This window comes from Pteronotus mesoamericanus, unplaced genomic scaffold (genome assembly GCF_021234165.1).
Source record: "Pteronotus mesoamericanus isolate MK-2021 breed Mesoamerican mustached bat unplaced genomic scaffold, CSHL_Meso_final contig_94, whole genome shotgun sequence".
Taxonomy (NCBI): domain Eukaryota; kingdom Metazoa; phylum Chordata; class Mammalia; order Chiroptera; family Mormoopidae; genus Pteronotus; species Pteronotus mesoamericanus.
In genome coordinates this window covers 5,389,687-5,417,116 of record NW_026555285.1, presented here as the reverse complement: position 1 = coordinate 5,417,116, position 27,430 = coordinate 5,389,687, and the positions used below count along the sequence as shown (strand labels likewise).

At 36.3% G+C, this 27,430-nt stretch overlaps 1 protein-coding gene and 1 pseudogene across 2 annotated transcripts in view; one reads left to right on the top strand and one right to left on the bottom strand.

Annotated features, from left to right (window-relative positions):
* GTF2F2 (general transcription factor IIF subunit 2) overlaps positions 1-27,430 on the top strand; it is a 177,095-nt gene that overhangs the window by 13,844 nt on the left and 135,821 nt on the right. For both annotated transcript variants that reach the window (XM_054586357.1, XM_054586356.1), the window contains exons 2-4: positions 728-801; positions 7,866-7,884; positions 9,611-9,755. In XM_054586357.1, the coding sequence (XP_054442332.1) occupies positions 728-801; positions 7,866-7,884; positions 9,611-9,755 (238 nt within the window). The remainder of the gene's footprint in view (positions 1-727; positions 802-7,865; positions 7,885-9,610; positions 9,756-27,430) is intronic.
* LOC129080997 (60S ribosomal protein L27-like) lies at positions 1,362-1,810 on the bottom strand (annotated as a pseudogene).

Sequence of the window (27,430 nt, the reverse complement as noted above, 5' to 3'; positions counted from 1 at the left end):
CTGATTGCATATATCTAGTTACCGACAAAATATAGTGTATTGGTTACATAGATGCTGGAACCAGACTGCCTGGGTTTGAATCCTGGCTCCATCATTTGCTGATTATATAACCTTGGTAAATTATAATCCCTGGGTGCCTCAGATCCATCATCTAAATATGGGGGTAATCAACAGTACATATCTTGTAGAGATGTGAGGATTAAAGATGTAAATGTATGGAAAGTATGTAGTATCAGGAAAGTAGTATTATATAAATGTTAGCTATTAATGTTCAGTAATTTTTTATTTTAGCAGATCATTCATATTAGTCAGTGTTTATTATTATACATAATAAAACTGAACTTCTGAAATCATCTTAAAGTCAGTGGTGTCCTAAATAATATCATGTCAGAGTGTTATGTTCCTCTGAGAAGTCTTTTCTGGTAGCCTTTCTTATCTCTGAACTTTTATTGGACTTATTTGGGAACATAAGTTAATACATTTTTATTGTTATTTGATCCATGTTAGTTTTGTGTCACAAACTTGATTGGCTTCAAGCTCTTTGAGAGCTAAAATCATTTCTTATGTATCTTAGTATCCTTATAGTACAAACATATAATACTAGTTGGATATTAATGATTATTTATTACAGGCATAAAGTAAAATGGAAGCAGTATAATCATTTTAAGTTTAAAAAGATTTGTTATTATTCAAAACTTAGTCTTATTAATATTTTACTTTGTTTTAGGTTCCTAAATATTTGTCACAGCAATGGGCTAAAGCCCCTGGAAGAGGTGAAGTTGGGAAACTACGGATTGCCAAGTAAGTTATTTGTATATTTTTGACATTTTGAAATGCTGTTTTAAAAAAATTTTAAATGGAATTAGTCTTTTTCAGAAAATTTACCTGGAAAATGAGAGGTAATGAGCATGTCAAAGCTAGTCAAGAGATGGTTTAGATGCTTTGTGGTGAATCATGGGTACATGTGTATATGCACACGCATAAACACTCTCACTGCCCCCCTACTGACAGGTGTAAATATGAAGTCAAATTTATTGGTAAAACTTATTGTCAGTAAAGCAGAATATGTAGTTCCCTCATCCCTCCTCCTTCTCCACATCTTGTGAGGAGTTGTACTTGGGTTGTCATAATTGGATGTATCAAGTTAAGTGCTTCAGTAGAAGGATTTTGCCATTGTGCCACTGTTGGAAGGGGGTAGGGAATACCTGCTAAACAATATAACAGTTTCCTGATGGAGGCAATGGCCTTCTTACAAAGGGAATCCTCCTAAAGTTCAGCCAGTGGGCAGCCCGAGGCCTTGTGTTCCACTCACTGTATCCATCCAATTTTATTTTTTTTTTAAAAACTGAAACAAAAAAGATCTAAAATTGCAGCTTCTGGAAGAATCATTTGTTCTTTGCTAGGCTTGTACCTCTCTTTGAACTTGACCTTGGCCTCCCCTCGGGCCTTTCTGTTTCAGAGCAGGGACAATAGTTTTGTCTAAGGGGATATGCACACAGTACCTCATGGGCATGAGGCAATTGTAGTTATAAATTTTCACAAAAGACTTGATCTTTGACCTTTGACAGTTTTCTTCTTACCTATGGCAGCTGTCTCTTTGTGGGGATAGTGGTCAGTTCCAGACACACAAGCATGGTTGTAAGTGCAGTCAGGTGCCGTCATCAGTGTTCCTCATGATGACCGTTTTGTGTCTGGAGTAGCATCCAGGCAGGACCAGCACCACTTTCATAAACTTGGGCAAGGTTTCATAAACTTGCCCATTTCCACAGTGGCCACTTGGGCCTAGAGCAGAAAGGCTCTGTCCATTCATTCCTAATCCAGCTCTGACACGATTTCTGTGCCTGCTGCTTCATTTAAATAGTTCTTACCTTTCACCATTATCTTCTTTATCAAGCTTTTGCTTCAAAACAAACCACCCCAAAATTCAGTGATTTAGGACAAAAACCATTTTATTTGCTTATAGGGGCAATTCTGGTTGGGGCTGACCTGGCTGGGTGTTCTGGCTAGAATGGCCTTACTCATGTGTCTCATGGTTGGCTTGCTGGGGTAGTAGTCATGTATATTTCATCTCCAGCATGCTTATTCACATGATGGTGAAAGAATTCCTAGTAGCAGAAGAGAGGGGAAACCCCAATGCACAAGCACTTTGTGAGCCTGTTCTTGGATGTGGTTTGCCAAATGCAACTCCCATAGCTGAGCCCAACTCCAGGGGTGGAGCAATAGACTCCACCTCTTGGTGGAAGTCACTGCTGATAATTTGTGTTCCATTTTTGCAGTCTGTCACATCCACATTCCTAAAATCTAACAGTCAACTAGCAGCCCTCTTAATTCACCTTCAACAGAATTTAACATATTGATCACTTCTATCCCCAAACCCTTTTCTCCACTGCACTTCTGAGACATCATTCTCTTGATTCTCCTCCTTCACCGACTATTCCTTTTTAGTCTCTCTTGCTGGCTTCTCCTCCTCATCTTCTCAGTCTTTAAATGTTATATGACCCTACGGTTCAGTTTTTAGTTCTTTTCTTTCTTTTATTTGGCTAGTTTTTTCGGTGATCTTATCTGGTCTAATAGCATATCAGGTTGTATTTAACGATATGTCTTAAGTATGGCCTCTGTCCTGATCTCCAAGACTCATGTATCCAATTACCTCTCCAGTGTTTCCCCTTGGATGTTTCAGAGCATTTCAAACTTAATACTCACTTTTCCTCTCTTTCTTCTTTTTGGAACACTCTTCCTTTAGATATATCCATAGCTAATGTTAGGTTACCAGGCCTTTTCTAATTATCCTACGTAAAATAGTACCTAGTACTCTTTTTCCCTTACTTTCTTTTTTTTGCCTCTATAGAACTTACTGCCATTCTTTCATTCAGTTGATAAATATTTAGTCAGCTTCTACAGTGCCCATCTGACATGCTCTATTTTTATTTGTATGTTGTTCATCTGTCTTACTAGAGTAGAAGCTCCACAAGGTGAGGATTTCTGTCTTATTGACTGCTTTACCTCCAGGGTCTAGAACAGTGCCAAGCATAGTAGACACTTAGTAATGTTTGTTGAATCTCTAAATGATTAAAACTGCTAAGACAGATTTTCAATAATGGCTATTTTATTCTGTAGTTCCAAAAGCGAGATAGTTAGAAAATTAGAATGTGAACATTTTTAAAGCATATTTTTTTTTCTGCTGCTTCTCCCAGTGTATAGAACCTAGACCTCTTTTTTCCCCTAAAATACCCATTCTCTCTATGCAAGGTTTATACTTTTTTTTTAGGGGGGTGTCATTTTAAAATTAAACAAAACTTTCTACATCAACATCCTGCTTAAGAAAACTTCCAGTTTTCAAAATGTTTGGTACATGGTTTTTTTTACTGACAATCATGCAGTCTGTACTAATATGGCTTATCTCAAACTTAATTTTTAGCTTTGTTTCTAAACAGTTTAACATTCAATGTCATATGTGGGCCTACTGATAAAAAAATGCAAACAAAAAATGAGATACAATTTTTGTTATCAAATTGACTAAATTTAGAAAAATGTTATACTAGTGATAGGAGTTTAGATTGGTACAGACTTTGAAGGGCAGTCAGGCAACATATTTGAACACTCACGCGCGCGCGCACGTTGCTGCTCAGAGCAAAGTAGAATAAAAATTCCACTGTTTTCTCTGTCAGTTAATTCACAGTGCAAGCATTATGTTCAGTTCTTGATGCTGTCCTTATAGAAAGACAAACTGATTCAGCTGCATGGGATTGGGATAATGAGAAGGCTAGAAACATTAATGATTAAAATATGGTTTTGACCCAGCAACTTCTAGGAACTTATCCCATAGAAGTTACAAGGTAGTGATGGCAAAGGTTGAAAGATTAGTATATAAGGATATTCATTTTAGCATTGTTATAGAGAAAAATTAGTAACGTTTTCAAATTATTTAGTAAGGGATTAAGTAAACTGGCCACATTTTAAAATTATTTAATACTTTTAAAACAATTTCAAGTTGCAGAAAAGTTCGATGAATAATATAAAAGAACTTTTTTACCACAAACAAGGACATTCTCTAACATAATCATAGTACACCTTTCCAAATCAGTAGATTAACATCAAATTGTACTACCTAATCCTAGACTTTATTCAGGGTTTGTCACTTGTCTCCACAATGTGTCATAGCAAAAGGATCCAAGTCCATAAGCCCATGTTGTGTTCTGTCATTAGGTCTCTTTAGTTTTCTTAAATCTAGAACATTTGGAAATTTTTCTTTGACTTGTATACTGTATGAATGTCAATATTCTTGGTTTGTCTAATGTTTTTTCATGATTAGATTCAGGTTATTCATCTTTCGCAAGAATGTTACAAAGATGCAGCTGGGTTCTTAGTTTTTCTAGCAAGGTTTCCATATTTACATTTTGTCCCATTATTAATAGGTGTTGTTTTCATCACTTGATTAAGGTGTGTCCTGTAAGCTTCTTCACCATATATATACTCTTTTCCCCTTTGTAAATATTCTGTGGTGTGGTACTTTAAGACTAGGTGTATATTCTGTTCACTATCAAATTTTTTACTTTTTTCATTTATTTATTGATGTTAATGTGAGCTCATGGATTCCAGTTTTATTCAGTAGGTCACCTTGTTGCCATCATCATTTATTCTAATGTTCAAATTGTCCAGATATTTAGCATCTTAACCGTTTTTTTAATCCTCACCTGAGGATATGTTTATTGATTTTAGAGAAAGGGGGCGTGGAGAGAGACATCAATTTGAGAGAGAAACATTGATTGTTTGCCTCCTGTATGCACCCCAACTGGGGATTGAACCCACAACCTCGGTATGTGCCCTGGCAGGGAATCAAACCCGCAACCTTTCAGTGTATGGGACGATGCCCCAACCAACTGAACCACCCAGGCAGAGCCCATTTTTAAGTATATAGTTCAGTAGTGTTAAGTCCTGTGGCATTTTGACATGTTCTCACTATTCTTTGAGCATTTTTTTGTCATAAAAAGATGTTTTCAACTCATCTGTATATTTCTGAGCCCTGGTGTCATTCATTTTTGCAAGTAACTCTGGTTCCTTGTAGAAACTAAGATGTCGACCCCACAGGGCTCATACTGCTCTCAGTCCCTCTTAGTGGGCAGGGCTGGAGAGTGTATGTACATGCACGCCTTTACATCTATATGTATTTCTGTATGTACATATATTGAAAATCATAAAGTTATGTGAATACCCCAGTCAAGCACTACCAGGTGTGTTTGGTTTTCTCCCTTTTCATATTTGTATCTCTTTTCTGAAAGTGAGAAACCTGATTCCTCTTTTCTTTAATATGTTCACTTATTTGTTCAGGCCTCTGTTCTTATTTGTTCAAACGCCTCTTCCCCCAACAGTGTGTGAAGGCTCCCCTCACATTGCTTGGGCTGCGTAGCACCCCATATTAGGCTGCTACCGTTGCTGTCCTCCATAGGGTGCTGTCAGTGCAGTCTTCCATCCCCTGTTCTGAGTTTGCGCTCCCCTCATAGACGTGCCTTGTAACCTCTCTAGGGCTCCAGCAGCCTACTTCCAGTTGTCCTCCCATGTGGATGCGCTTGCCCTGCTAGCTTCTAACACTCTTCTTGTTGAACCATTCTCATTTTATGTGTATGCCCTCCTTACATTACAGTCTCTGACACCTTGCTCCAGACTCCCCTCCACCCCACCCCACGCACATCCTTTCTACCCAACCTGGGCTGTGACTACCCTGCTCAATTTCAAATTTCAGATTCGCTCTACAAATACATACCTTGCTTGGCCTCATCTAATGGTTTTTGAGCTGAATTGTCCAAGAAGAGGATGTATTAATAGGAATTCAAAACAACAAAACAGCCTTATAGCACAGTTAAAAGATTTGGTATTATTTGCCTCATTTTCTTAATCTGGAAAAGAAGGTGCTTAGTGAAAAGTCTGGCCCCATTGGTGTCAAATCTAAGAAGTATTTTAAAAGTGTAAGAAAAAGGAAAGACAAAAAGGCAAGAGGAATAAGACTAGAGTCTAAAGAACTAGCTGTGGGGTATTGAGAAATGAACTCAGTGATGAAGGAGAAACTGCAGAGCATTATGGGGTGGTCAGTGAAAGGATTTGCCTGATGTTTACTTCAGTCCTCTCCAAAGATATTACTGTGTTTAAGTAGTCTTATTTATTAAGTAGTCGATATTTATTATCTTAAACACAGGTCATCATGGAAAGGGTGTTTTAGTTGCAGTGTAGAACTTCAAAAGGCCATGTGTGCGTCATACATTCACACACCAAGATAAAAGTATATAATCTTTTAAAAATAAGTTTTAACTTTTCAAGGATTAATTTTTATTCTAGAAAATTAATTCATCCAGAGTTCATCAGTCTCTTATCATTTTAGCTAAGATGCCATTATAATTGTATTTTTATATAGGAAAATGAAGTCCTCCCCTCAAGTGTTTCCTAATTACATCTGGATGATTTTATAGTCACTCTGATTAGAAATGTTAGCATGATCTTTTAATCTGTCCTTTTTCTCTTGCTGCCCACTTCCAGTCACTTTCTCTTTTGTCAGTTCCGAAAGTTTAACAGTTTAAACACCTGCCATGTACTCCTCCTTGCATTCTACCATTACCTGGTTCGAGCTTTCATTACTTTTTATGTTGGTTTTTGCATGAGCCTCAATTCAGTTCAGTAAACATTATGTAAGTACCTTCTGCGTCTTTGCCTTTGCCTGCAGTGTCTCAATCTTAAAGGTAGCTAAATTAAACGCCTCTATAAGCCAAATTTAGGAGCGATACAGAAGAGACGGTAGTAAATTCAGTGCCCGCCTCTCTGTGTATGTCAAGGGGATTGTTGTCATGCTGAATTGTGGGTGCATCATTCCCAAACCTTTCAAATCTTTATTAAAATTTATCTCATTTTATAATCACAGATATAATTTTTGTATCTTCTGCTGGCTGGGACAAGGACCTTACACTTAGTACTTTGCATATAGTAGGTATTTAACACATTTTTTAAAAATTAGACACAATTAGACGGGGAGGTTAAGAATAGTATAGGAAATAGAGAAGCCAAAGAACTTACATGTATGACCCATGGACATGAACTTAGGGTTGGGGGATGCTAGAGAGGGAGGGGGGATGCAGGGGGTGCAGGGTGGAGGGGATACAGGGGAGAAAAAAATGGGACAACTGTAATAGTATAATCAATAAAATATACTTAATAAAAAAATAAAAACTAGGCTGTTACAAGGTATAAATTGGTTCCATATTTGTAAAAAAAATTTTTTTTAACATGTAACTCAAATACATAGAAATAGTCTGGAAGGATATTTACTGCACCAAGATGTTAACAGTGGAATTATGGTTATTTTAAAACTTATTTTGGCTTTTCTACATGTTTATGTATGGGCATATATTGTTTTTATAGTGTAGAAAAATTGTTTATAATTTTGAAATATTGTTTAATTTTGATCTTTAAGATTTTGTTAGGTAAATGAAACATCTTGAGTTAGACAAAATAAATAGTAAAATTTGCTGAAACACTATATATCTATTAAATATGCATTCACATGCTGCTGAATGCTAAAATTGCTCAGAAATAAAGATAAGAATTGTAATAAAGTCATTATTTGGATAAAATAATATTAGGACAGTTTATAGTAGTATTAAATGACACAAACTTAAAATACATGGGATTAATGTGATTTTTGTTTCTCCTATAGAAGTATAGATAGGATAGTTGAGGAAAGCCAAGGGTAAATATTAAGTTCTGTAAATATAATACTTTATGTAAATATTCAGTAGTGTTTTTTTAATTCTCAGCATAGATTTTAGGGAAAAAAACATGAAATCTAAATAATTAAAATTTTTTCCTTTTCTCTTTTTAAGGAATCAAGGAAGGACCGAGGTAAGATTATTTCTATTTAAATTTTATTTAAAACATGAGATTACTTTACTGTGCATTAGTAATGGTAAAGAAAGGGTGGTATTTGTATTCTGGAACACTCCACATCAACCTAGTAGCTAATAGTCAGGAACACAGTAGTATAAAACACCACTCTTGTGTGGATGAATGAACTCCTTTCTAGTGGTTCATTTTTAGCATTTTTCTACTTTGAAAATATCCCATCTCTCAGTACTTAAGAAACTTAGTATTACTTCAGTGACATTTTAACATTGTTTCAGTGTGGCAGAGGAATTTATTTTGGATTTTTGAGGGCTTTAGATTTGACCTATTAAGTCTAGGACATAATTTGAAGTACCTATCACACAGTAGAGAGATATTTAATAAATGCCTACTCACCTTCCTTTGTGGTTGGTGGATCAGTATTTTATGTTTATAAATCTCTTCTATGTAAAATCGGTTTTCTTTTGGGAAGATCTGCTGTATAGTAAAAATCATTTTGAAAGAGTACTGTCTTTTTATTCTAAATCTCAGTATTGAGTATCCTTATAAATATTTAGTAGTATTTATTAAAATATTCAAAATTAAAACACCACCACATACTCATCCAGTAGTCATTAAGACCTAAAAAAGAAATATATCCTCTGCTTATGAGAATGCTTAAGCTTTCTAAGTAGTGCTCACTTTTCCCCCTTCAGGTACAGTTGCTTTCTTAATACTCCTAAAATAGTCACTCATTCAGCAAATATCAATTTCCTTCTATGTGCCAGGCACTTTCTAGGAGATACAGTTATTGGGTTGGCCAAAAAATCTGTTGAGTTTTTTCTGTAAAATAAAAGACACATTTTTCATTTTCACCAATAACTTTATTGATTTGGATATTTTGAATATGTCGGCTGTCTTCCGTGTGGTACAACGTTGATTGTTGTCAGTTGATGTCTCACTTTGATCACTATCAACTTCAACTGGTGTACCTGACCATGGAACATCATCCAGTGAGAAGTCTCTAGCATGAAACTTCACAAACCAGTTTTGACATGTTAGATCAGTCATAGCACCTTCTCCATACACTGCACAAATCATTTCTTTGTGTTACAGTTGCATTTTTAGCTTTCTTGAAATAATAAAGCATAATATGCTGAAAATGTTGCATATTTTCTCCCATCTTAAATATTAAAATGGCTGCACAAAAATTCACCAATTTTGATAAGTTGTTTTTTTTTTTTATAAATGCACCCTGACATGACAGCTGTCACAATACAATCTAACAAAATTGTTTTGAATGAAGTTAAAGACAACTAAATGCTACTAGAGCCATCTTAGGGAAAAAACACCAAGCAAACTTTTTGGTCAACCCAATGCATATATATATGTTTATATTTATTTTTTTAAGCGTATAAATATAACAAGACATGGACTCTTGACTTTAAAGACCATAGGGACAAATATTGTATCCCTATTTTCAAAATAGAATTTCTTCAGCCATAGATCAGAGAAAATATTTGAAAGCTATTTGTATTTGCAATGGTAGATTAGCTCCCATTTTCCTGACAAATGGGAATAGAGTCTCTTTTTATAACTGAGTATTAAAGATTTTTGTCTAAAGTCTAAAAAATGCTTAAATGACTGGAAGATTTTCACATTTTAAAAAAGTGATTTATAGTCAGAATTTCTTTACTTTTGAATACAAAAGTCTGTTGTAATAAGCTCTGCCTAATGTGTCTATTAGGTGTCATTTACTTTAAATGAGGATCTCGCAAATATCCATGATATTGGCGGAAAACCAGCTTCAGTCAGTGCTCCAAGAGAACATCCTTTTGTCTTGCAAAGTGTTGGAGGACAAACATTAACAGTATTTACTGAGAGCTCATCAGGTAAGTGAGAATAGAATTATTTAATGTCATTCCTGTACATGTTGAATTCTGTCTTAACATATACTCTAAGGTCATTACCAAGGCCATTCACCTATTGTGGAATACCTCTGTTATTCATATGATGCTACTTCTCTTTACTGTGATTGATGAAATTTTGGCTGTTACTAGAAGCATTTAATTTCCATTTGGAGCATAAAGAAATAGAACAAAGCAGATCGAAAAGTATGGTGTATCACGCTGTCTTCTAAGATGACAAAGAAACTATTCTGAGTTTTGCCTGTTTCGGTAAATCGATATTCAGCAATTATAAGTTGTTTTTTTAAAAAATGCTGCTTAATATTAGGGAATATTTTAGTCTGAATGTTTGCTCTTGCGTACTTTCTATACTAAAAAGGCCTGTGTAATGCAGAAATTTACTTTTTTCAATTGGTATAGACTTCTAGGAAATGGTGTAAAATATAGTTCAGTTTTGTGTGTTTGATATGAGATATTTTAACAGTTCAGGAGCAAGTGTTTCAGTTTTTGAATTAAATACAGAGGGAACATTTTTGCAGCATACATATATGAATATGTTTATTTTCATTGTTTCTTGGTTTTTAACCTTCACTGAATTTAGAATATTGCTATTAAAGCAACAGGCCACTTACTTTAGTGGAGTTAAATTCTCATACAGAATTCAAAAAGGTTTCTGGTGGTATAAAAAAAAAGATCCATGATTGTGTTGTATTTTCATTAAACATAACAAAAAAATTGTAGTATGTTAAGAACATCACTGTTGCCCTGACCAGTGTGGCTCAGCTGGTTGGGCATCATCCCACAAAGTGAAAGGTTATGGGTTGGTTTCCCAGTTAGGGCACATGCCTGAGTTGTGGATATAGCCCCTGGTTGGAGAACGTACGAGAGGCAAATGATGGATGTTTCTCTCTCACATTGATGCTTCTCCCCCTCTCTTCTTCCCTCCCTTCACCTCTCTCTAAAAAAATAAATAAAATCTTTAAAAAAAGAAAAAGAATGTCATTGTTTAAAAAAAGGAATATGCTCAGATAAAATTTTTGTGGTATCTTGAGTTACCAGTAACTGCATACATTGAATTTTAAAAATTAGCTTTTTCTCTTTTTCCCCATGGATGTGGAATCTAAAAAAAGTGGTATATTATTAGAACTTTTTAGTCATATGATTTAACATAAAAGAACAGTCTTATTGCATTATTCTGATGCTGTAATAATTTGTAGAGTAGTACTCATATTATGGGAGGTAGAAAATATTAAACACATACACCTTCTTCTGGAGAAGTTTCAAACATTCAGCACATGTTTAGTGTATGCAGCATTGTATAGGGCATAGCATAGGCACGTCCAGGGAATCTGAAATTTTTCTTGCAATTGTGATGGGATTTAGTAAGACCTGTTGAACTTGTGAGGTTTTCTCTAGTTTTGTGGTTGTCCTGGAATGGAAGAGGCATGGACCCAAAATGGTAAAAAGGAGGCAAAGCCTTGAAGAAAGTTTGAGGTAGGGGAGCTTGGACTTCCCCTGTAGGAAAAGGTATCCTATTTCAATATTTTTATATCTTATTATATTGCTAGTTTTTCCAAAGCATGATTTATTGCTGCTACTTACACAAAAGACAGTAATTTAGAAAGCAAAGATTTTTTTGTCCTCAAAATTAATCTTCCATTTTTAATCTTATAAATCCTTTAGTTAGTATTGTACTCTTTTTGAACATTTGTGTTCATACTTCTGGTTACAGTGTACTCCTAAATGAATATGGTATTATAAAGATTATCTTGGCAAAAATACGGAAAAGGATCAAGATTGTCATTCTTCTTCTGGAGTTTGGACAACATGTCCTGTTTTGTAGAACTGTGCTAATACAAATACAAGTCTAAGTTACTATTAGATGGTGTACTCTATATGGGATTTGTTTGCTTTTTAATGTCATTAATCATTTATGTTTTGTGTAGTTGTTCTTTGTATTTTGTGTGCCTTAATTTCCTTATTAGTGAACTGGGGATAACAATTATTTACATTTATGTATAAATATATCTTAAACACTTAGAATAATACAGTATATAACAAATGCTCAGTAACTTACTACTAATATTAATAATTAGATTTATTTTTAACCACTTTAGGTTTTGATTTTAAGACATGTGAATGCTTTTCATTTTATTTTAAAGAAGTTATTTATTTTCATTTTTTTTTATTCATTTATTTTATTTTTAGATAGAGGGCAAGGGAGGGAGAAAGAGAAAAACAAAAACATCAAGCTGTTGCCTCTGATACATACCCTGATCAGGGACCGAACACACAACCCAGGCAGTACCCTGGCCAGGAATCAAACATGTGACCTTTTGTTTTGTAGACCATGCCCAACCAACTGAGCCATACCAGCCAGGGCATGTGCTTGCATTTTAGCTCTGTCTTTGTGTATATCTCTTGAAAAAATTCAGTCAATAGAGATTTTTATGTTTAGTGTTTTTTGATTGGATGACCAAGAAAAAGATCTGGAATTGTTATTAGCAGTTTATTTTCTTTTCTGAGGAGTCTTACCTCATTTGCTATTTCTGCTTGTTAAGGCATCAGTTCTACAACTGGGTTACATGGCTGTGTGACTGCCATGACATATTTAAAGTGCTAGATATGTATGTTTATCTGCATGTTTTTCTATAAGACAGGACCATAGCTCCCATGGGAGTCTCAGAGGAGTCTGTGACACAAAAAAGCTACAGAGCCACCAAAGGTATAAGTAACTGAGCCATTTTAAATTGAGTGTTTTTTTATTTTTACATTGAAATATACATGAGGCAGGCATTATCTTGAGTATTTTTATGCTTTCCTTCAAGCACACAACTACACCTGATTATTAAAAAATTACTTTTTTTGTTCTGGCCAAAATGGAGACAAAGGGAAATAAGCTTTGCTTCCTTGCACAACCAAAAACAGGATAACAACCAATTTAAAAACAAAAAACCACCCAAAATGTCAGAAAATCAAATTGTATGGAAGTCCAGCATCCAAGCAGTTAAAGAAGAAACAGTCGTCCAGACTGGCGCATTGGGACAAAGAAATACAGCCCAAATGAAAGAACAGAGAAAACGCAAGAAAAAGAACTAAGCAATGAACAGATAGCCAACCTGTCAGGTGCACAGTTCAAAACACTGATAATCAGGATGCTTACAGAAATGATTGAGTACTGCTGCAAAATAAAGGAAAAACTGAAAGCTTTATAAAGAGAAATAAAGAAAAATATACAGGGAACCAACAATGAAGGAAAGGAAACCAAGACTCAAATCAACGATTTGGATGAAAAGGAAGAAATTTGAATGAAAAGGAAGAAATAAACATTCAACCAGAACAGAATGAAGAAACGAGAAATCAAAAAAATGAGGAGGGCCTGAGGAACCTCTGGGACAACTTTAAACATTCCAACATCCAAATCATAGTGGCCCTAAAAGGAGAAGAGGAAGACCAAGAAACTGAAAATTTATTTGAAAAAATAATGAAAGGAAACTTCCCCAATCTGGTGAAGGAAATATATATACAAGTCTGGTAAGCTCAGAGATTCCCAAAGAAGTTGGATCCAAGGAATCACATACCAAGGCACTTCCTAATTACATTATCCAAGATTAAAGACAAGGAGAGAATCTTAAAGCAGCAAGACAAAAAGAGACTGTTACCTACAAAGGAGTTCCTATAAGGCTATCAGCGGGTTTCTCAAAAGAAACCTTACAGGCAAGAAGGGGCTGGCAAGAAGTATTCAAAGTCATGGAAGGCAAGGACCTACATCCCAGATTACTCTATCCAGCAAACCTATCATTTAGAATGGAAGGGCAGATAAAGTGCTTCCCAGATAAGGTAAAGTTAAAGGAGTTCATCCTCACCTATTGTATGAAATGTTAAAGGGATTTACCTAAGAAAAAGAAGATCAAAACTATGAACGGTCAAGTGACAGTGAACTCAACAACTATCAACTGAACCTTAAAAAACAAAAACAAAAACAAACTAAGCAAACAACTAGAACAGGAAGAGAATCACAGAAATGGAGATCACATGGAGGATTATTAGTGGAGAGGGGAAGGGGGAGAATGAAGGAAAAGGTACAGGGAATAAGCGTAATAATTGGTAGGCAGAAAATAGACAGGGGAACGTTAAGAATAGTATAGGAAATGGAGAAGCCAAAGAACTTATATATATGACCCATGAACATGAACTAAAGCGGGGAGAATGCTGGAGGGAATGGGGGTAATGCACAGAGGGGGATAAAGGGGAGGGAAAAAGTGGGGCAACTGTAACAGCATAACCAATAAAATATACTTAAAAAATTACTTTAAAAAAATCCTCACTATAGAATATGTGTATTGATTTTGGGTGTTGAGGCGGGGGGGGAGATTGTGAGAGAGAAACAGCAATTCATTGTCTCCTGTATGCACTCCTGCCAGCAACTGAACCTGCAACTTAGTTATGTGCCCTGACTGGGGATTGAACCTGCAACCTTTGGGTGAATGGAAGGATACTGCAATCAACTGACCACCAGGCCAGGGCTTAAAAAATTACTTTTTAGGCTCTTCCTTCCTTTTTAATAATGTAACAGGCCTGTAAAACATGGAATTTTGTTAGACAAATTATAACCTATTTGAGTTCTTTGTGTTGTTTATTTTTAATAGTTTTATTCTTTCTCTTATATTTTTTGTGAGGCCCATTTTCAACCAATTTTTCTAATGATTGAATTCTACATATTTGAGTGTTGGGGGATGGTATTACAAAGGACCGATGATATGCTGTACAGTGCTTTCTCCTTAATTAAAACAATACGACCCTTCTCTCTCTCAAATCAATAAACACATCCTTGGGCAAATTATTTATTTTAAAAAAATATTTTATTATTACAGTTGTCCCAATTTGACCCCCTCCACCTCACCCTGCCCCCCATTCCCACAGTCAATCCCTTCCCCATGTTTGTGTCCTTGGGTCATGCATATATGTTCTTTAACTATTCCCTTCACCATCTTTCAACCAGTCCCTACCTCGCCCCTCTCCTCTTACAGCTCTCAGTCTGTTCCATGTTTCTATGCCTCTGATTCTGTTTTGGCTGTTAGTTTATTTTGTTCATTAGATTCCACTTATAAGTGAGATCATATGGTATTTGTCTTTCATTGACTGGCTTATTTCACTTAGCAAAATAGACTCTGCTTCCATCTGTGATGTTCCAAAAGGAAGAATTCCTTTTTTTTACTGCCATGCAGTATACCATTGTGTAAACATACCACTGCTTTTTTTATCCACTCCTCTACTGATGGACATTTGGGCTGCTTCCAGATCTTGGCTATTATAAATAATGCTTCTGTGAACATAGGAGTGCATATATTCTTTTGAATTTGTGTTTCAGGCTTCTTAGGATATATTTGCAGAAGTGGAATCAGTGAATCATGATGCAGTTCCATTTTTAATTTTTTGAGGAAACTCCATACTATTTTCTAGAGTGGTTGCACCAGTCTACATACCCACCAACAGCGGACTAGGGTTCCCTTTTCTCCACATCCTCACCAGCACATGTTTGTTGATTTATTAATGATAGCCATTCTGACAGGTATGAGGTGATATCTCATTGTGGTTTTAATTGACATTCCTCTGATAGCTAGTGATATTGAGCATTTTTTTTCATATGTCTATGGGCCATCTGTGTGTCCTGCCTGGAGAAGTGTCTGTTCAGGTCCTTTGCCCATTTTTTAATTGGAATTTTTGTCTTCCTGATGTTGAGTTGTATGCCTTCTTTTTATCTTTTGGAGATTAAACCCTTGTCTATCATTGGCAGATATGTTCTCCGCTTTTCACTTTGATGATGGTTTAAGTCTCTTACCCATTTTGAGTTTATTCTGGTGTATGTTGTAAATTGGTGGTTTAGTTTTTCTTTTTCTTTTTCTTTTTTTTTTTGCAAGTACTAGTCCAGTTCTCCCAACACCATTCTCTGTTTTAAGCTCTTGCCTCCTTTATCAAATATTAATTGACCATAAAGGTGTGGGTTTATTTCTGAGCTCTCTATTTGTTCCATTGATCTATGTGTCTGTTCTTATGCCAGTACTGTTTTGATTAAAGTGCCCTTGGAGTATAGTTTGGTATCAGGTGTCTTGAGCCATCCACTTTGTTGTTCATTTTCGAGATTGTTTAGGCTATTTGGGGTCTTTTTTGGTTCTACAAATTTTTGGAATATTCTAGATCTGTGAAATATGCCATTGCTATTTTAACAGGAATTTCTTTGAATCTATTGATTGCTTTAGGTAGTGTGGACATTTTAATATGTTAATTATTCCAGTCCATGAACACAGTATATGCCTTCACTTATTTGTATCTTTCTCTGCTTCTTTCTTCAGTATCCTGTAGTTTTCGAAAGATAGCTTTTTTACCTCCTTGGTAAATTTTTTCCTAAATTGGTTAAATTTATTCCTAAGTACTTAACTACCTAACTTTTTTTTTCTGTTGCAATAGTAAATAAGATTGTTTTCTTAGTTTCTCTTTCTGATTGGTCATTATTGGTGTATAAAATAGCCATTGATTTCTGAGTACTGATTTCTGAGTACCATCTCTATTGCATATTTTCATGGAGATTCTATTAGCAAGTACCCTTATCACTCTAATCTTATCAAGATGAAAATGCTTCATTTCTTTGGCATTTTTCCCCCCTTGGGTCTTCAGTATTTTTATAACTGTTTATTGGTAACTAGATAATTTCTATTTTTTCATTTTCAACCTTACCTTTGTTCAGACTTAGGTTTTCTTCTTATAATTGTTCTGGATTAAAAGTTGTTCATTCATCTGTTCAGTGGATATTTTTAAAGCTGTGCCTTGTGCTAGAATGAGACTAGATTCCTGTTCAATTAGGCAACAGATAAATTAAAAAAATAATGGCTACAGAAAGAGTTAGCAGAGTTATGTACAAGGAGGAAAAAAAAATGAACTTTGCCTGAAGGAACTGGGAAAGGCTTCAAAAGTGAAGATAATATTTGAGTTGGACCTTAAAGTATATGAATAAATGTGCATAAATAAGAGGAATGTGAAAGTAAAATTCATTTTTCTCGACTTCAAGTATCCTATTTTTCACTTTGCTTTCTCACCTGTCCTACTCTGTCATACCTATCTAAAATCTATTAAAGAGTTCCAGTTAGAGCTAAGGGAAAAAGCTCAATTGTGTACTTCATAATCTAGTTTAGAGATTAATAGATTTTAACTGGTGCAATGGAAATGCCTGTTTTGAGGTAGCAGAGGTAATTTTGACTACTATTGGTGATGAATTGACTGGGAGTTGCAAGAGTGAGAAGTCTTGAATGGTTCCCAAACTTTTGTGTTCTGAGCATCTGGCTGAATGATGAAACCAATACTAAAGTAGAAAATAATGGTAAAAATGGGCAGTTAGAACTGATAGAAACATGATGACCTTTTTTTCATTATCTTTAACCCCTCAGTAGCAGCTAATTAATTGAACAAATCTATATTTTTGCTTACTTTTCACAGGCCCTCTTTTATTTAAACTTGAGATAGTTTTTCATTGTAGTAAGAGGATTATTCATTGTAGTAAGAGGAAGCTGCAACAAACAAATATAGTAAGTAAATTCTATCACCAACCTTAAGTTCTCTGGGAGAAAAAGTGGGAAGTGGCATCAAGAGTACTAGGGTGGGCTTGTAATATTTAAGTGAGAAAGTGGGATTTAAACAAAGCCTTGAGCTCCTTTAAAAGAGCCTTGTGGAGTTGGTTGGCCAACTAGAAGTTGCCACGGTAGAGGGAACACATTTACCCTAAGGCGGTAGCAAACCTATCCTGTTCTAGGAGCAGCAAGGAGGTCAACGTGGGTGGAATAGTTGGGTGAGAGGGAAAACTATAGCAGTCTATTTGGTGGGAGAGGAAGTGGCTTAGCAGTGGCAGATCATGAGAGGATTTGCCACCATTATAAGGATTTTGGATTTTACTCTTGAGTGTAATGAGGAGCCACTGGAGGGTTTTTGAGTAGAATAGTGATTTAATCTGATTTACATTTTAAAGTATCCCTCTGACTGGCAGGTTGACAAGAGATTCAGGGCAAAGGTGCACACTGGAGACTATTGTAGTAATCCAGGGGAGAAAAGGCAAAAACTTAGACCACGGTGATAGCAATGACAAAAGCCCGGTCTCTCATCTGATGTCCAGTCCCATCTTTAGTTGACTTGACAATCCACTTGGATTTTTTATCACCTAAAACCCAAAAGATATGAAATCATTCATTTCTTCATTCTTCATCTGTCCATATTTCTGTCTGTGATACGTCCTGTAAATCTGTTCTCTTGGCCATAATAATTTTTTTTTTTTTTTGGCCATAATAATTCTTAACTTCCTTTTGTTCTCGCATTTTGTCTGTTGCCTCATTTGGTCATTTCTGTAGTAGAGATTACACATATACATTTCTTTATTCCACTTAATCCAAAGCAATCCTCTGAAAACTTCAGCATTCTCTCCACCCTCTTCTATTCCAATCTGCTGGAATCCCTTCTCTTTTACAGTAGCTTCCTGACACCTGCCTTTGCTTTCCCCCCTGATTTTCTTCAGCCAGAGAAGTTTGTTTACCTTTTACAATCAAAACTGTCCTTCCTTTAACTGCTCTAGCTTTTGTTAAATTCTTCCTTCATCTCAACTTGTATGACAGTAAAGCTTGTATGACTCCTTTTGTCCCTTAATTAAACTATCTGGGCAAGGGATCATGTCTCATGTGTATCTCCACAGTGTCTAGTACAGGATTGAGCATATAGTGGATGGGCTTGTTAAACATGTGATGAAATATTTTATTTTTTCTTAAGAATTACTAGTAGCCTAAAGGTACTTCGCAGAAGTGGTTTTTTAAGTAGAGTGGCAGTGACAAAAATACGGGTATTCATGCAAAGTTAATAGTCTTTTTCTTATGTCATTTGAGGTTCAAAACTCAATATTGCATTCCTTTGTTCCCCACTTTATTTCTTGCTCATTAGGTATATTTTTTGGCAGAGACAATCCTTTTACTTACTCTTTGCTAATCAGAGTAGTTTAGCACTGTGTGCTGTGGCACTTGGCTAACCATTGTACACATTGTATGTTCCCAAGATAACATAGTAGCTGAGATAACTGGATATGAGAATTTATTTGGTGGTGGCCTGCCTTACTTTCAAGCTTGAATTTGGTAACAATACCAATATACATAGGTCTTACAGTGTATTTGTATTTGGGAAAAAAATATTTATATGGGAATGTTCTTTAAAGATACTGAATTTCCAGTCATTTTGAAAACTGAATTGACTGTAGAATTTATGATCTACCTTGTATGGTATTGTTCTGCAGGTGTGGTAAATGAAGCATAAATAAATGTAATATTTTAACTTGAATTTTTGAGTGCTTATGGGAAACATTAGCTTGGTGCATAGCCCTCATTTGTTGAGAATGGGATATCAGATATATAATTTTCAGAGGTTCGAGTTAAGCTTTATGTATATGTGTGCATGCTTGTTAGCATTCAACCTATAGTTTCCTCCTTTGTTGAATTTTCTTATCATTGCTTTTAGATATGAATTACACTCTTGCCTACATTATCCTATATGCATATTATTAGTTGCTGTGCAATGGGACTGAGATTTTATTTAGCCTTATCTATTATAATTGTAATTATTTCTTAAAAGACTATTTATTTTTAGAGAGAGGAGAAAGGAGGGAGAAGGAGAAGAGAAACATCAATGTGTGGTTGCCTCTTCATCACCCCCTACTGGGGGCCTGGCCTGCAAACCAGGCACGTGCCCTATCTGGGAATCGAACCAGCGACCCTTTGGTTTGCATGCCGGCACTCAGTCCACTGAGCCACACCAGCCAGGGTATAATTGTGATGATTTTTATATCACTATAGTACTGTGGCTCTCAAACATTTTGGTCTAGGGCTCTTTTATACATTATTTGTTGAGATAAATAACATTTTTATTTTAAAAAAACCTATTTCCAAAAAAAAGTGGCATTTGAAAATCTCATGAATGTCCAGCTTAAAAGACAAACTGGATTCTCATATCTGCTTCTGGAATCAGTTTATTAGCAGTGTTACTTTGGTTGAAGGATCTGAAGAAAATCTGACTTGCATATACATAATTAGAAAAGAGAGAAGCACCTGATAGCATTTTCAGATAATTGTGGATATTCTTCTTTTCATACTACATCAAACTCTACAGGTGTTAGTTTCTTAAAGGTGAATTGAAATGTAGAGTCTGAAACCCTATCGGCGAACTTTTTATACTATTACATTGAAATCCACTGGTTTTATCTTGTACTTTGAATGGATCTTTCACTTATACTTGATTTTATAATATTACATGTCCATCATTTGGTGAATATTGAGTCACTGAATTATGCAGTTCTGCCACATGTTGGCATATTTCATTATATAGTATCAAAATTTAGTACTCATTAACACCATTGAATTAATTAGAAGGTCTTTAAGTATTGGAGAGCTGTCAAGCATAAGGTGGTAGGTACAAGTTTTTCTAAACTTCTGATTTTGACCTCAAAGTTGGAATTTTATTAATGACAAGAAACACCGAATACCGTTGTTTTCTTTGAAAAGATGGGCTTATTCCATTTATTTTTGAGAAAATATCTTTCAGATATCCAAGTCTGAACAACCGTAATTTGTCTCTCAATCTTTTTTTTAAATAAAAATGATCTTCCTGAAAAAAAGAAACTGCTTCAGCTCCTGACTTAATTACACAATTTTTTTTTTAAGACATAGGCATCCTGTGTTTGTATCCAGTAGAAGTGCTTTATGTGTACTTTCCATTTGATGTTGCAGAATATTAATGTATACCAAGGGTCAGAATTGAATAAAACAATTTTTATTGTTCATCAAGAACATTTTTAAGTGAAAGGGGCCTTTTTTTCTTTTTTAAAATCCTCACCCCAGGATATGCTCATCGACTCTAGAGAGAGAAAGTTGGGTGGGAGAGACAGAGGCAGAGAGAGAAACATCAATATAAGAGACAGAAACATTGATCCATTGCCCCCTGTACATGCCCATGACAGAAACATTGATTGGTTGCCTCCTGTACATGCCCCAGCCAGCAATTGAACCTGCAACCTAGGTATGTGCCCTGACCAGAGATCGAACCTCCAACCTTTTGGTGTATGGTTTGACACTCCTGCTAGCTGAGCCACCTGGCCAGGATTGACCATTTTTTTTTTAAACTCAAGTAGGAGGTGGTAAAGAATACAGTAGTACAGTTTGATACTATTGCCTTGATTTGTGGCATCCCTAGAAAATTTTACCACCTTTGCTTTTGCACCATCCGTGTTCAGGTAACAGTGAAAAGGGCAATTGAGTATTTTAATGAAAATAGTTTTGACTTTGTGGACACCCAGATGATATTGAGGACCCCTGTGTAGACTTCACTCTGAGGAATGCTGATTTAGTGTGCTGTAATGAGAAAAGCTGCAGGTTCCATCTTCAGGTATCTTATGTGTTTAATTTTTTTTTTTTTTTCTTTCTGGCTGTAGACACCTCCTTCCTCCAGTGATTCTTAGGGCAGCACCATTGATAGCAATATATTTATTGGTAGATATGTTAAGAGTTCAGTATATATATTTTTTACTGAATTTGAGTCTCTGATAAATTATTTCCTTTATGTATTTATTTATTATACTTATTGGTGTTATAACCTGCCTTCACATATATTATTTAATTCTCCCTACAATCCCAAGAGGGTATGAATTTTAAATTAAATCTCCATTACATAGATGAGAGGAAAAAAACTCTGAAAGATTTTCTTGCTAGCCCCACTATATTTCCTTGTTATTTAGAAATAACGTTTTAAAGCAAGTTCTTTTTAAAATGGATAACAAATGCTGCTGTGTCTGCCTGAGTAAATGCCTGCTCACTAAGCTCTGATGAAATCTTTAGCAATTCCAGATTGTCTCTCACCTGGTTGTCTCTTCCATGGCAGCTACTCCATCAGGAGCTTTTTTTTTTTTTCCTGATAGGTTGGTTTTTATTTATTCTTTTTTCATATATATTTTATTGATTATGCTATTACAGTTATCCCATTTTTTATTCTCCACTTTATTCCCCTCCACCCTGCACCTCCTCTCGCCCCAGCATTCCCCCCTCCCCTTAGTGCATGCCCATGGGTTATACATATAAGTTCTTTGGCTTCTCCATTTCCTATACTATTCTTAACCTCCCACTTCCTATTTTGTACCTACTATTTATGCTTCTTATTCCCTCTACATTTTCCCCCATTCTTCCCCCTTCCCCCTCCCCTCTGATCTCCATTTCTATGATTCTGTTCCTGTTCTAATTGTTTGCTTAGTTTGTTTTTGTTTTTTTTAGGTTCAGTTGTTGATAGTTGTGAGTTTGTTGTCATTTTACTGTTTATACTTTTTGGTCTTCTTTTTCTTAGATAAGTCCCTTTACCATTTCATATAATAAGGGCTTGGTGATGATGAACCCCTTTAACTTGACCTTATCTGGGGAGCACTTTATCTGCCCTTCCATTCTAAATGATAGCTTTGCTGGATAGAGTAATCTTCCATGTAGGTCCTTGTCTTTCATGACTTAGAATACTTTTTCTCAGCCCCTTCTTGCCTTCAGGATTTCTTTTGATAGTCTTATGGGAACTCCTTTGTTGGTAACTGTCCCCTTTTCTCTCGCTGCTTTTAAAATTCTCTCCTTTAATCTTGGGTAATACAATTATGATATGCCTTGGTATGTTCCTCCTTGAGTCCAACTTCTTTGGAACTCTCTGAGCTTCCTGGACTTCCTAGAAGTCTATTTCCTTGGCCAGATTGGGGAAGTTCTTCATTATTTTTCAAATAAGTTTTCAGTTTCTTGCTGTTCCTCTTCTCCTTCTGGCACCCCTATGATTTGGATGTTGGAATGTTTAAAGTTGTTCCAGAGGTTCCTCACCCTCTCCTCATTTTTTTTGAATTCTTCCTTCTTCATTCTGTTCTGGTTGAATGTTTCTCTCTCCCTTCTGCTCCCAGTCGTTGATTTGAGTCCCGGTTTCCTTCCATTCATTGTTGGTTCCCTGTGTATTTTTCTTTATTTTACTTTGTGTAGCCTTCATTTTTTTCCCTCCATTTTGCAAGCATTTTTCTGTGAGCATCCTGATTACCAGTGTTTTGAACTGTGCATCTGATAGTTTGGCTCTCTGTTTGTTGCTTACTTCTAATTTTAGAGCTTTGATCTGTTCTTTCATTTGGGCGATATTTCTTTATCTCACTGTGCCTGTTACACTGGGAGGGTGGAGCCTTAGGTATTAACCAGGGCGGAGCAACTCAGGTCACTGCTTTCTGAGGCTGTGTGTAGGGGAGGGGTCCGAGAAGAAACGGTGCCACTTGCTGACCTCTTGGCTGGCTTTCAGTCACTTCCCCCATTACCCACAAGCAAATTGGGCCCTTCTGGTGCTGATTCCCAAGTAGGTGGGTTTGTTTACATTTTAGGACCCTGTGTGTCTCTCCAACGGACTCTCTCCTGTAAGGCTGGTGGTGTCTGTTGCTGCTGCAACCTCTGCAGGTTTTTACCTATAGAGGTTTTGAGGCTTTCTACTCCCACTCTAGAACTCTGAATTGTGTGATCTGTCTTGCTCCCCAACTGTTCCTTCTGGTTTATCCGCATGCAAATGTGTGACCGCCCAGTTCTCCAGCTACTGCTTTGCCATGAGTCCTCTCTGCCTGGGCTGCCCATCTCCGCCCCTCCTACCAGTCTGGATGAATGTTTCTTTAGCTCCTTGGTTGTCGGACCTCCATACAGTTTGATTTTTCTGGCAGTTCTGGTTGTTTTTTGTTTTTAAATTTGTTGCTGTCCTTCTTTTGGTTGTGCAGGAAGGCAAAGTATATCTACCTATGCCTCCATCTTGTCCTGGGAGCTCTATTTTTGGCTTACCCTGAGTAACAGCCATGCTACTGACATTTGGAATCATACCAGTTTCTGACAATCTTAGGCTTGTGAGGAAGTGCAAACTGAAACAAAAATATATGACTTCAGTGTTTTGTGTATTTCCTGAACTGCCACCGAGGTTTGTGGCTGACTTCAGAGGTTCATCTTTCAGTGTTACTGCCAACTGCCTAAGCCATGTCTTCTCTGAAAAATTAAGCCTAATGGTAGAAAATGTTTCTTACTCAGTGACTGGAAGGAGTAAAAGGCATGTTTTATATGCTTTCATATTCAGGTGTGCATACATAAATGTGTGGTTCATGTGTATACTGTAACTTTAGAAATTAGGGGATAAAGGTGAGGAGGAGAAAAAGAAGAAACTGGAATGTAAGGATAATGGTAAGGTTTGGGATCACAAGTTAAATTCATTAAAACTTACTATCTACTCTTCACTTTTTTTTATAATGAACTATTTCAAGCCTATGGAAGGATAGAGAATAGTGTAACCTTTGGCCAGTAGCCATATTTTATAATTGTTGACATTTGCCATATTTGTTTATTTTTTAAAGAAATAAGACACTTTAGATAGTTGACATTCCATTTTCCTTTTCCTGGTCTTACCCACACCTCCCTTTCCAAAGGTAATCGTTGTCCTGCAGTTAGTTTTATTATTCTGACTCATTGTGAAGAGTCTACAGTTGCCTACAACAAAGTCTTTGCAATTTAATTGGAGAAACCAACAGCATTTTATGAGATGGTTTAAGCATTGGTCTCCAAATTTCTAGCAATTATGGAAGCTTAGTGCTTAGATTTAATAGAGATTCTTTTTAGTATAGGGTATATCTTGACAAGCCATTTTTGTTTGTTTCTAATAATGTTTCTTTAGTACACAAATTTTTTTTAGACTATTTTCCCCTGTTTTTTTTCTTTTTCTTCTTCTGCCTGGTTGTTTGTTTGTTTGTTTATAAATCATGTTTATTTTATCACAGTTGTCTCAGTTTTTCCCCCTTTGCCCTCCTCTACCCTTCCCACAGCCCACCTCCCTCTGCTCCCACAGTCAATTCCCACTCTGTTGTCCATGCCTGTGGGTCATTCATACATGTTCTGTGTCTAGTCCCTTCCTCTTCTTTCCACCGTTGTCCTCCTTCCCCATCGCCTCTAGTCACTTTCAGTCTGCTCCATGTTTCCGTGGTTTATTTTGTTCGTTAGTTTATTTTGTTGACTAGAGTTCACTTATAGGTGAGATCATATGGTATTTGTCTTTCACTGCCTGGCTTATTTCACTTAGCATAATATTCTCTCGTTCCATCCATGTTGTTGCAAAATGTACGAGTTCCTACCTTCTTTCTTTTTTTTTTTTAATTCAGATTGATTTTATTTATATTTTTAAATGTCAAAATCCATTATAAAATATTAAAAATTTTAAATCCATTAGAAAGTCTCAGCAATTAAAACATCACACCAGCACAGAAATATTCAAGTAGATCAATGAAATAGAATGAGCATTCTAGAAACAACCGTATATATCTAACAATGTAATATATGATCAAATTGATTTTTCAAATCAATGGGGAAAATAAGGTTTATTCAACAAATAAGGTGCATGGACCACTATTACTTGAAATAAAACAAATATAGATCCTTATTTCATACAGTACACAAAATATATTCAGATGAGTTAAAAATTAATATGTAAAAATCTAAGGAGTTTTCAGAGAAAATACTAAATATTTTTCTTACCCTGAAGTAACATATTCAAACCCAGAAGCTATAAAGTAAAATATGGACAGTATGACTATATTAAACATTTAAGACTACACAGTAATGTACATATTAAAGAAGTTAAAGGACAAGTAATAAAATAGGAAAGTATTTGCAACACATCTAAAAAAGGAGTAATAGATTTTTTGGCTTTTTTTTCAGAGAAAAAGTTCTATAAACATTTAATAAAAAAATGGATACAAAACACCAAAAAGTCATTTAAAGCTTTTTAAAAATAATAGAAATAGGCAAGAATGATATAAAACAGGTTTAGTTTCAACAAATAATAAAGTAACAATTAAAATAATACATCATTGCCACAATCAGAATAATAAGTATTAAAAATATTGGTAATACCAAGTATTGGTGACAGTGAAAGGAACTGGGTTCATAGACTCTTTTTCTTCATCTTCTTAAAGCAGTCCCTTAGGGGGCGGGGCTCTGTCCCACAGAGCTGCTCTGGGTCACCGTGGATGGGGAAATAAGTCATTCTAGATACTTCTTGGTCTACCAGGGCAAAGGGGTGGTGATTCCCTCTAGTGGGGAAGGCCCTGAGCAGTATGTTAATGTTTACAGAGAATAGGTGATGTTTGAGGAAGGCAAAGGACAGGAACTCACTGATTTGCATGGGTCCAAGACAGGTAAACATAAAAGCGCCAAATGGTTTAGGGTCAGGGTCTATGAATAATGTAAATTTCCTCCCCAAGTTGAGCCGCTTGTCATAGCTTTAGGAAAAACAAAGCATGATGGAAGGAGAGTAATTTACTTCTAGGCCTCATTTTCCCTGGGAAGCACCCGATCCAGTTTAGGGCCGCCTCTAGTTCAGCTTCAATCCTGAGCCAGGCTGGTAGAACAGAGCAGCCAAGGAGATACGGAGACTTCTTTCAAATAGAATGAGGACTCCAGCCATATCAAGGTCGAGAAGTGAGGGTCTTTTGCCCCTTCTCCGTGTCCCAAGTCCTTCCCTGATGGCGCCTATGCGACTGTGCCTGACTTAGGGTACCCCTGACATTGAGAGGTCTTATGCATTATTGACTAACCAGCTATCCTCTGGGGCCAAGCAGGGTGATGTGAGGGAGGCAAGGGCCCCTGCCAGGGGACAGATTTCTCCTCAGTGGTCTGTTGTCCCAAGACCTCCTTGCTTAGCTCCAGCCTTGTGGCCTCTGATCTGTCAGCAAGGCTACAGTCCCTTAAACAAGGCGGGACGGTTCCCAGCAAGTCCCTTTAGCATATCTTTCAATGCTAGTTTGGTGGAGGTGTATTCTTTTGTCTGGGACATTCCTTATTTCACCTTCCATTTTAATTGAGTACCTTGCTAGGTAGAGCAGTCTTGGGTCCAGGCCTTTGCTTTTCAAGGCTTGGCATATTTCTTGCCGTTTCCTTCTGGCTTGTAGTGTTTCTGCTGAGAAGTCAGCTGCTAGCCGTATCGGGGGACCCCCCCCCTTGTATGTTACTACCTCTCTCTCCCTTGCTTCCTTTAGGATTCCCTGTTTGTCTTGGCTATTTGCCATTTTAATGATGATATGTCTTGGAATGGACCTCTTTGGGTTCCTCTTGAATGGGACCCTCTGTGCTTCCTGGACTTGTGTGACTTTTTCTCTCTTCCAGTTAGGGAAGTTTTCCATCATTATTTTTTCAAACAGGTTCTCCATCCCTTCCACCTCCTTCTCTTCTTCTTCTGGTATCCCTGTTGTACGGATATTATTGCATTACAGGTTGTCCTGCATTTCCCCCCAATGCCTCTTCATTCTTATTGATTTTTTGTTCATTTTCTTGCTTTTTCTAGGAGCTTTTTTCTACCTTGTCCTCCAGCTCACCAATTCTGTCCTTAGCTTCATCTAGCCTGATTTTGATTCCTTCTACTGTGTTCTTCAATTCAGAAATGGTATTCTTCCTCTTGTCTCTTATTTATAGTTTCTATGTCCTTTTTCATGCTGACATAGTTTGCAGTAAGTTCCTTATAGTTTCCCTGTAGTTTTTTGTAATTCTCTCTGAGCTCACTGAGATCATTGAGCT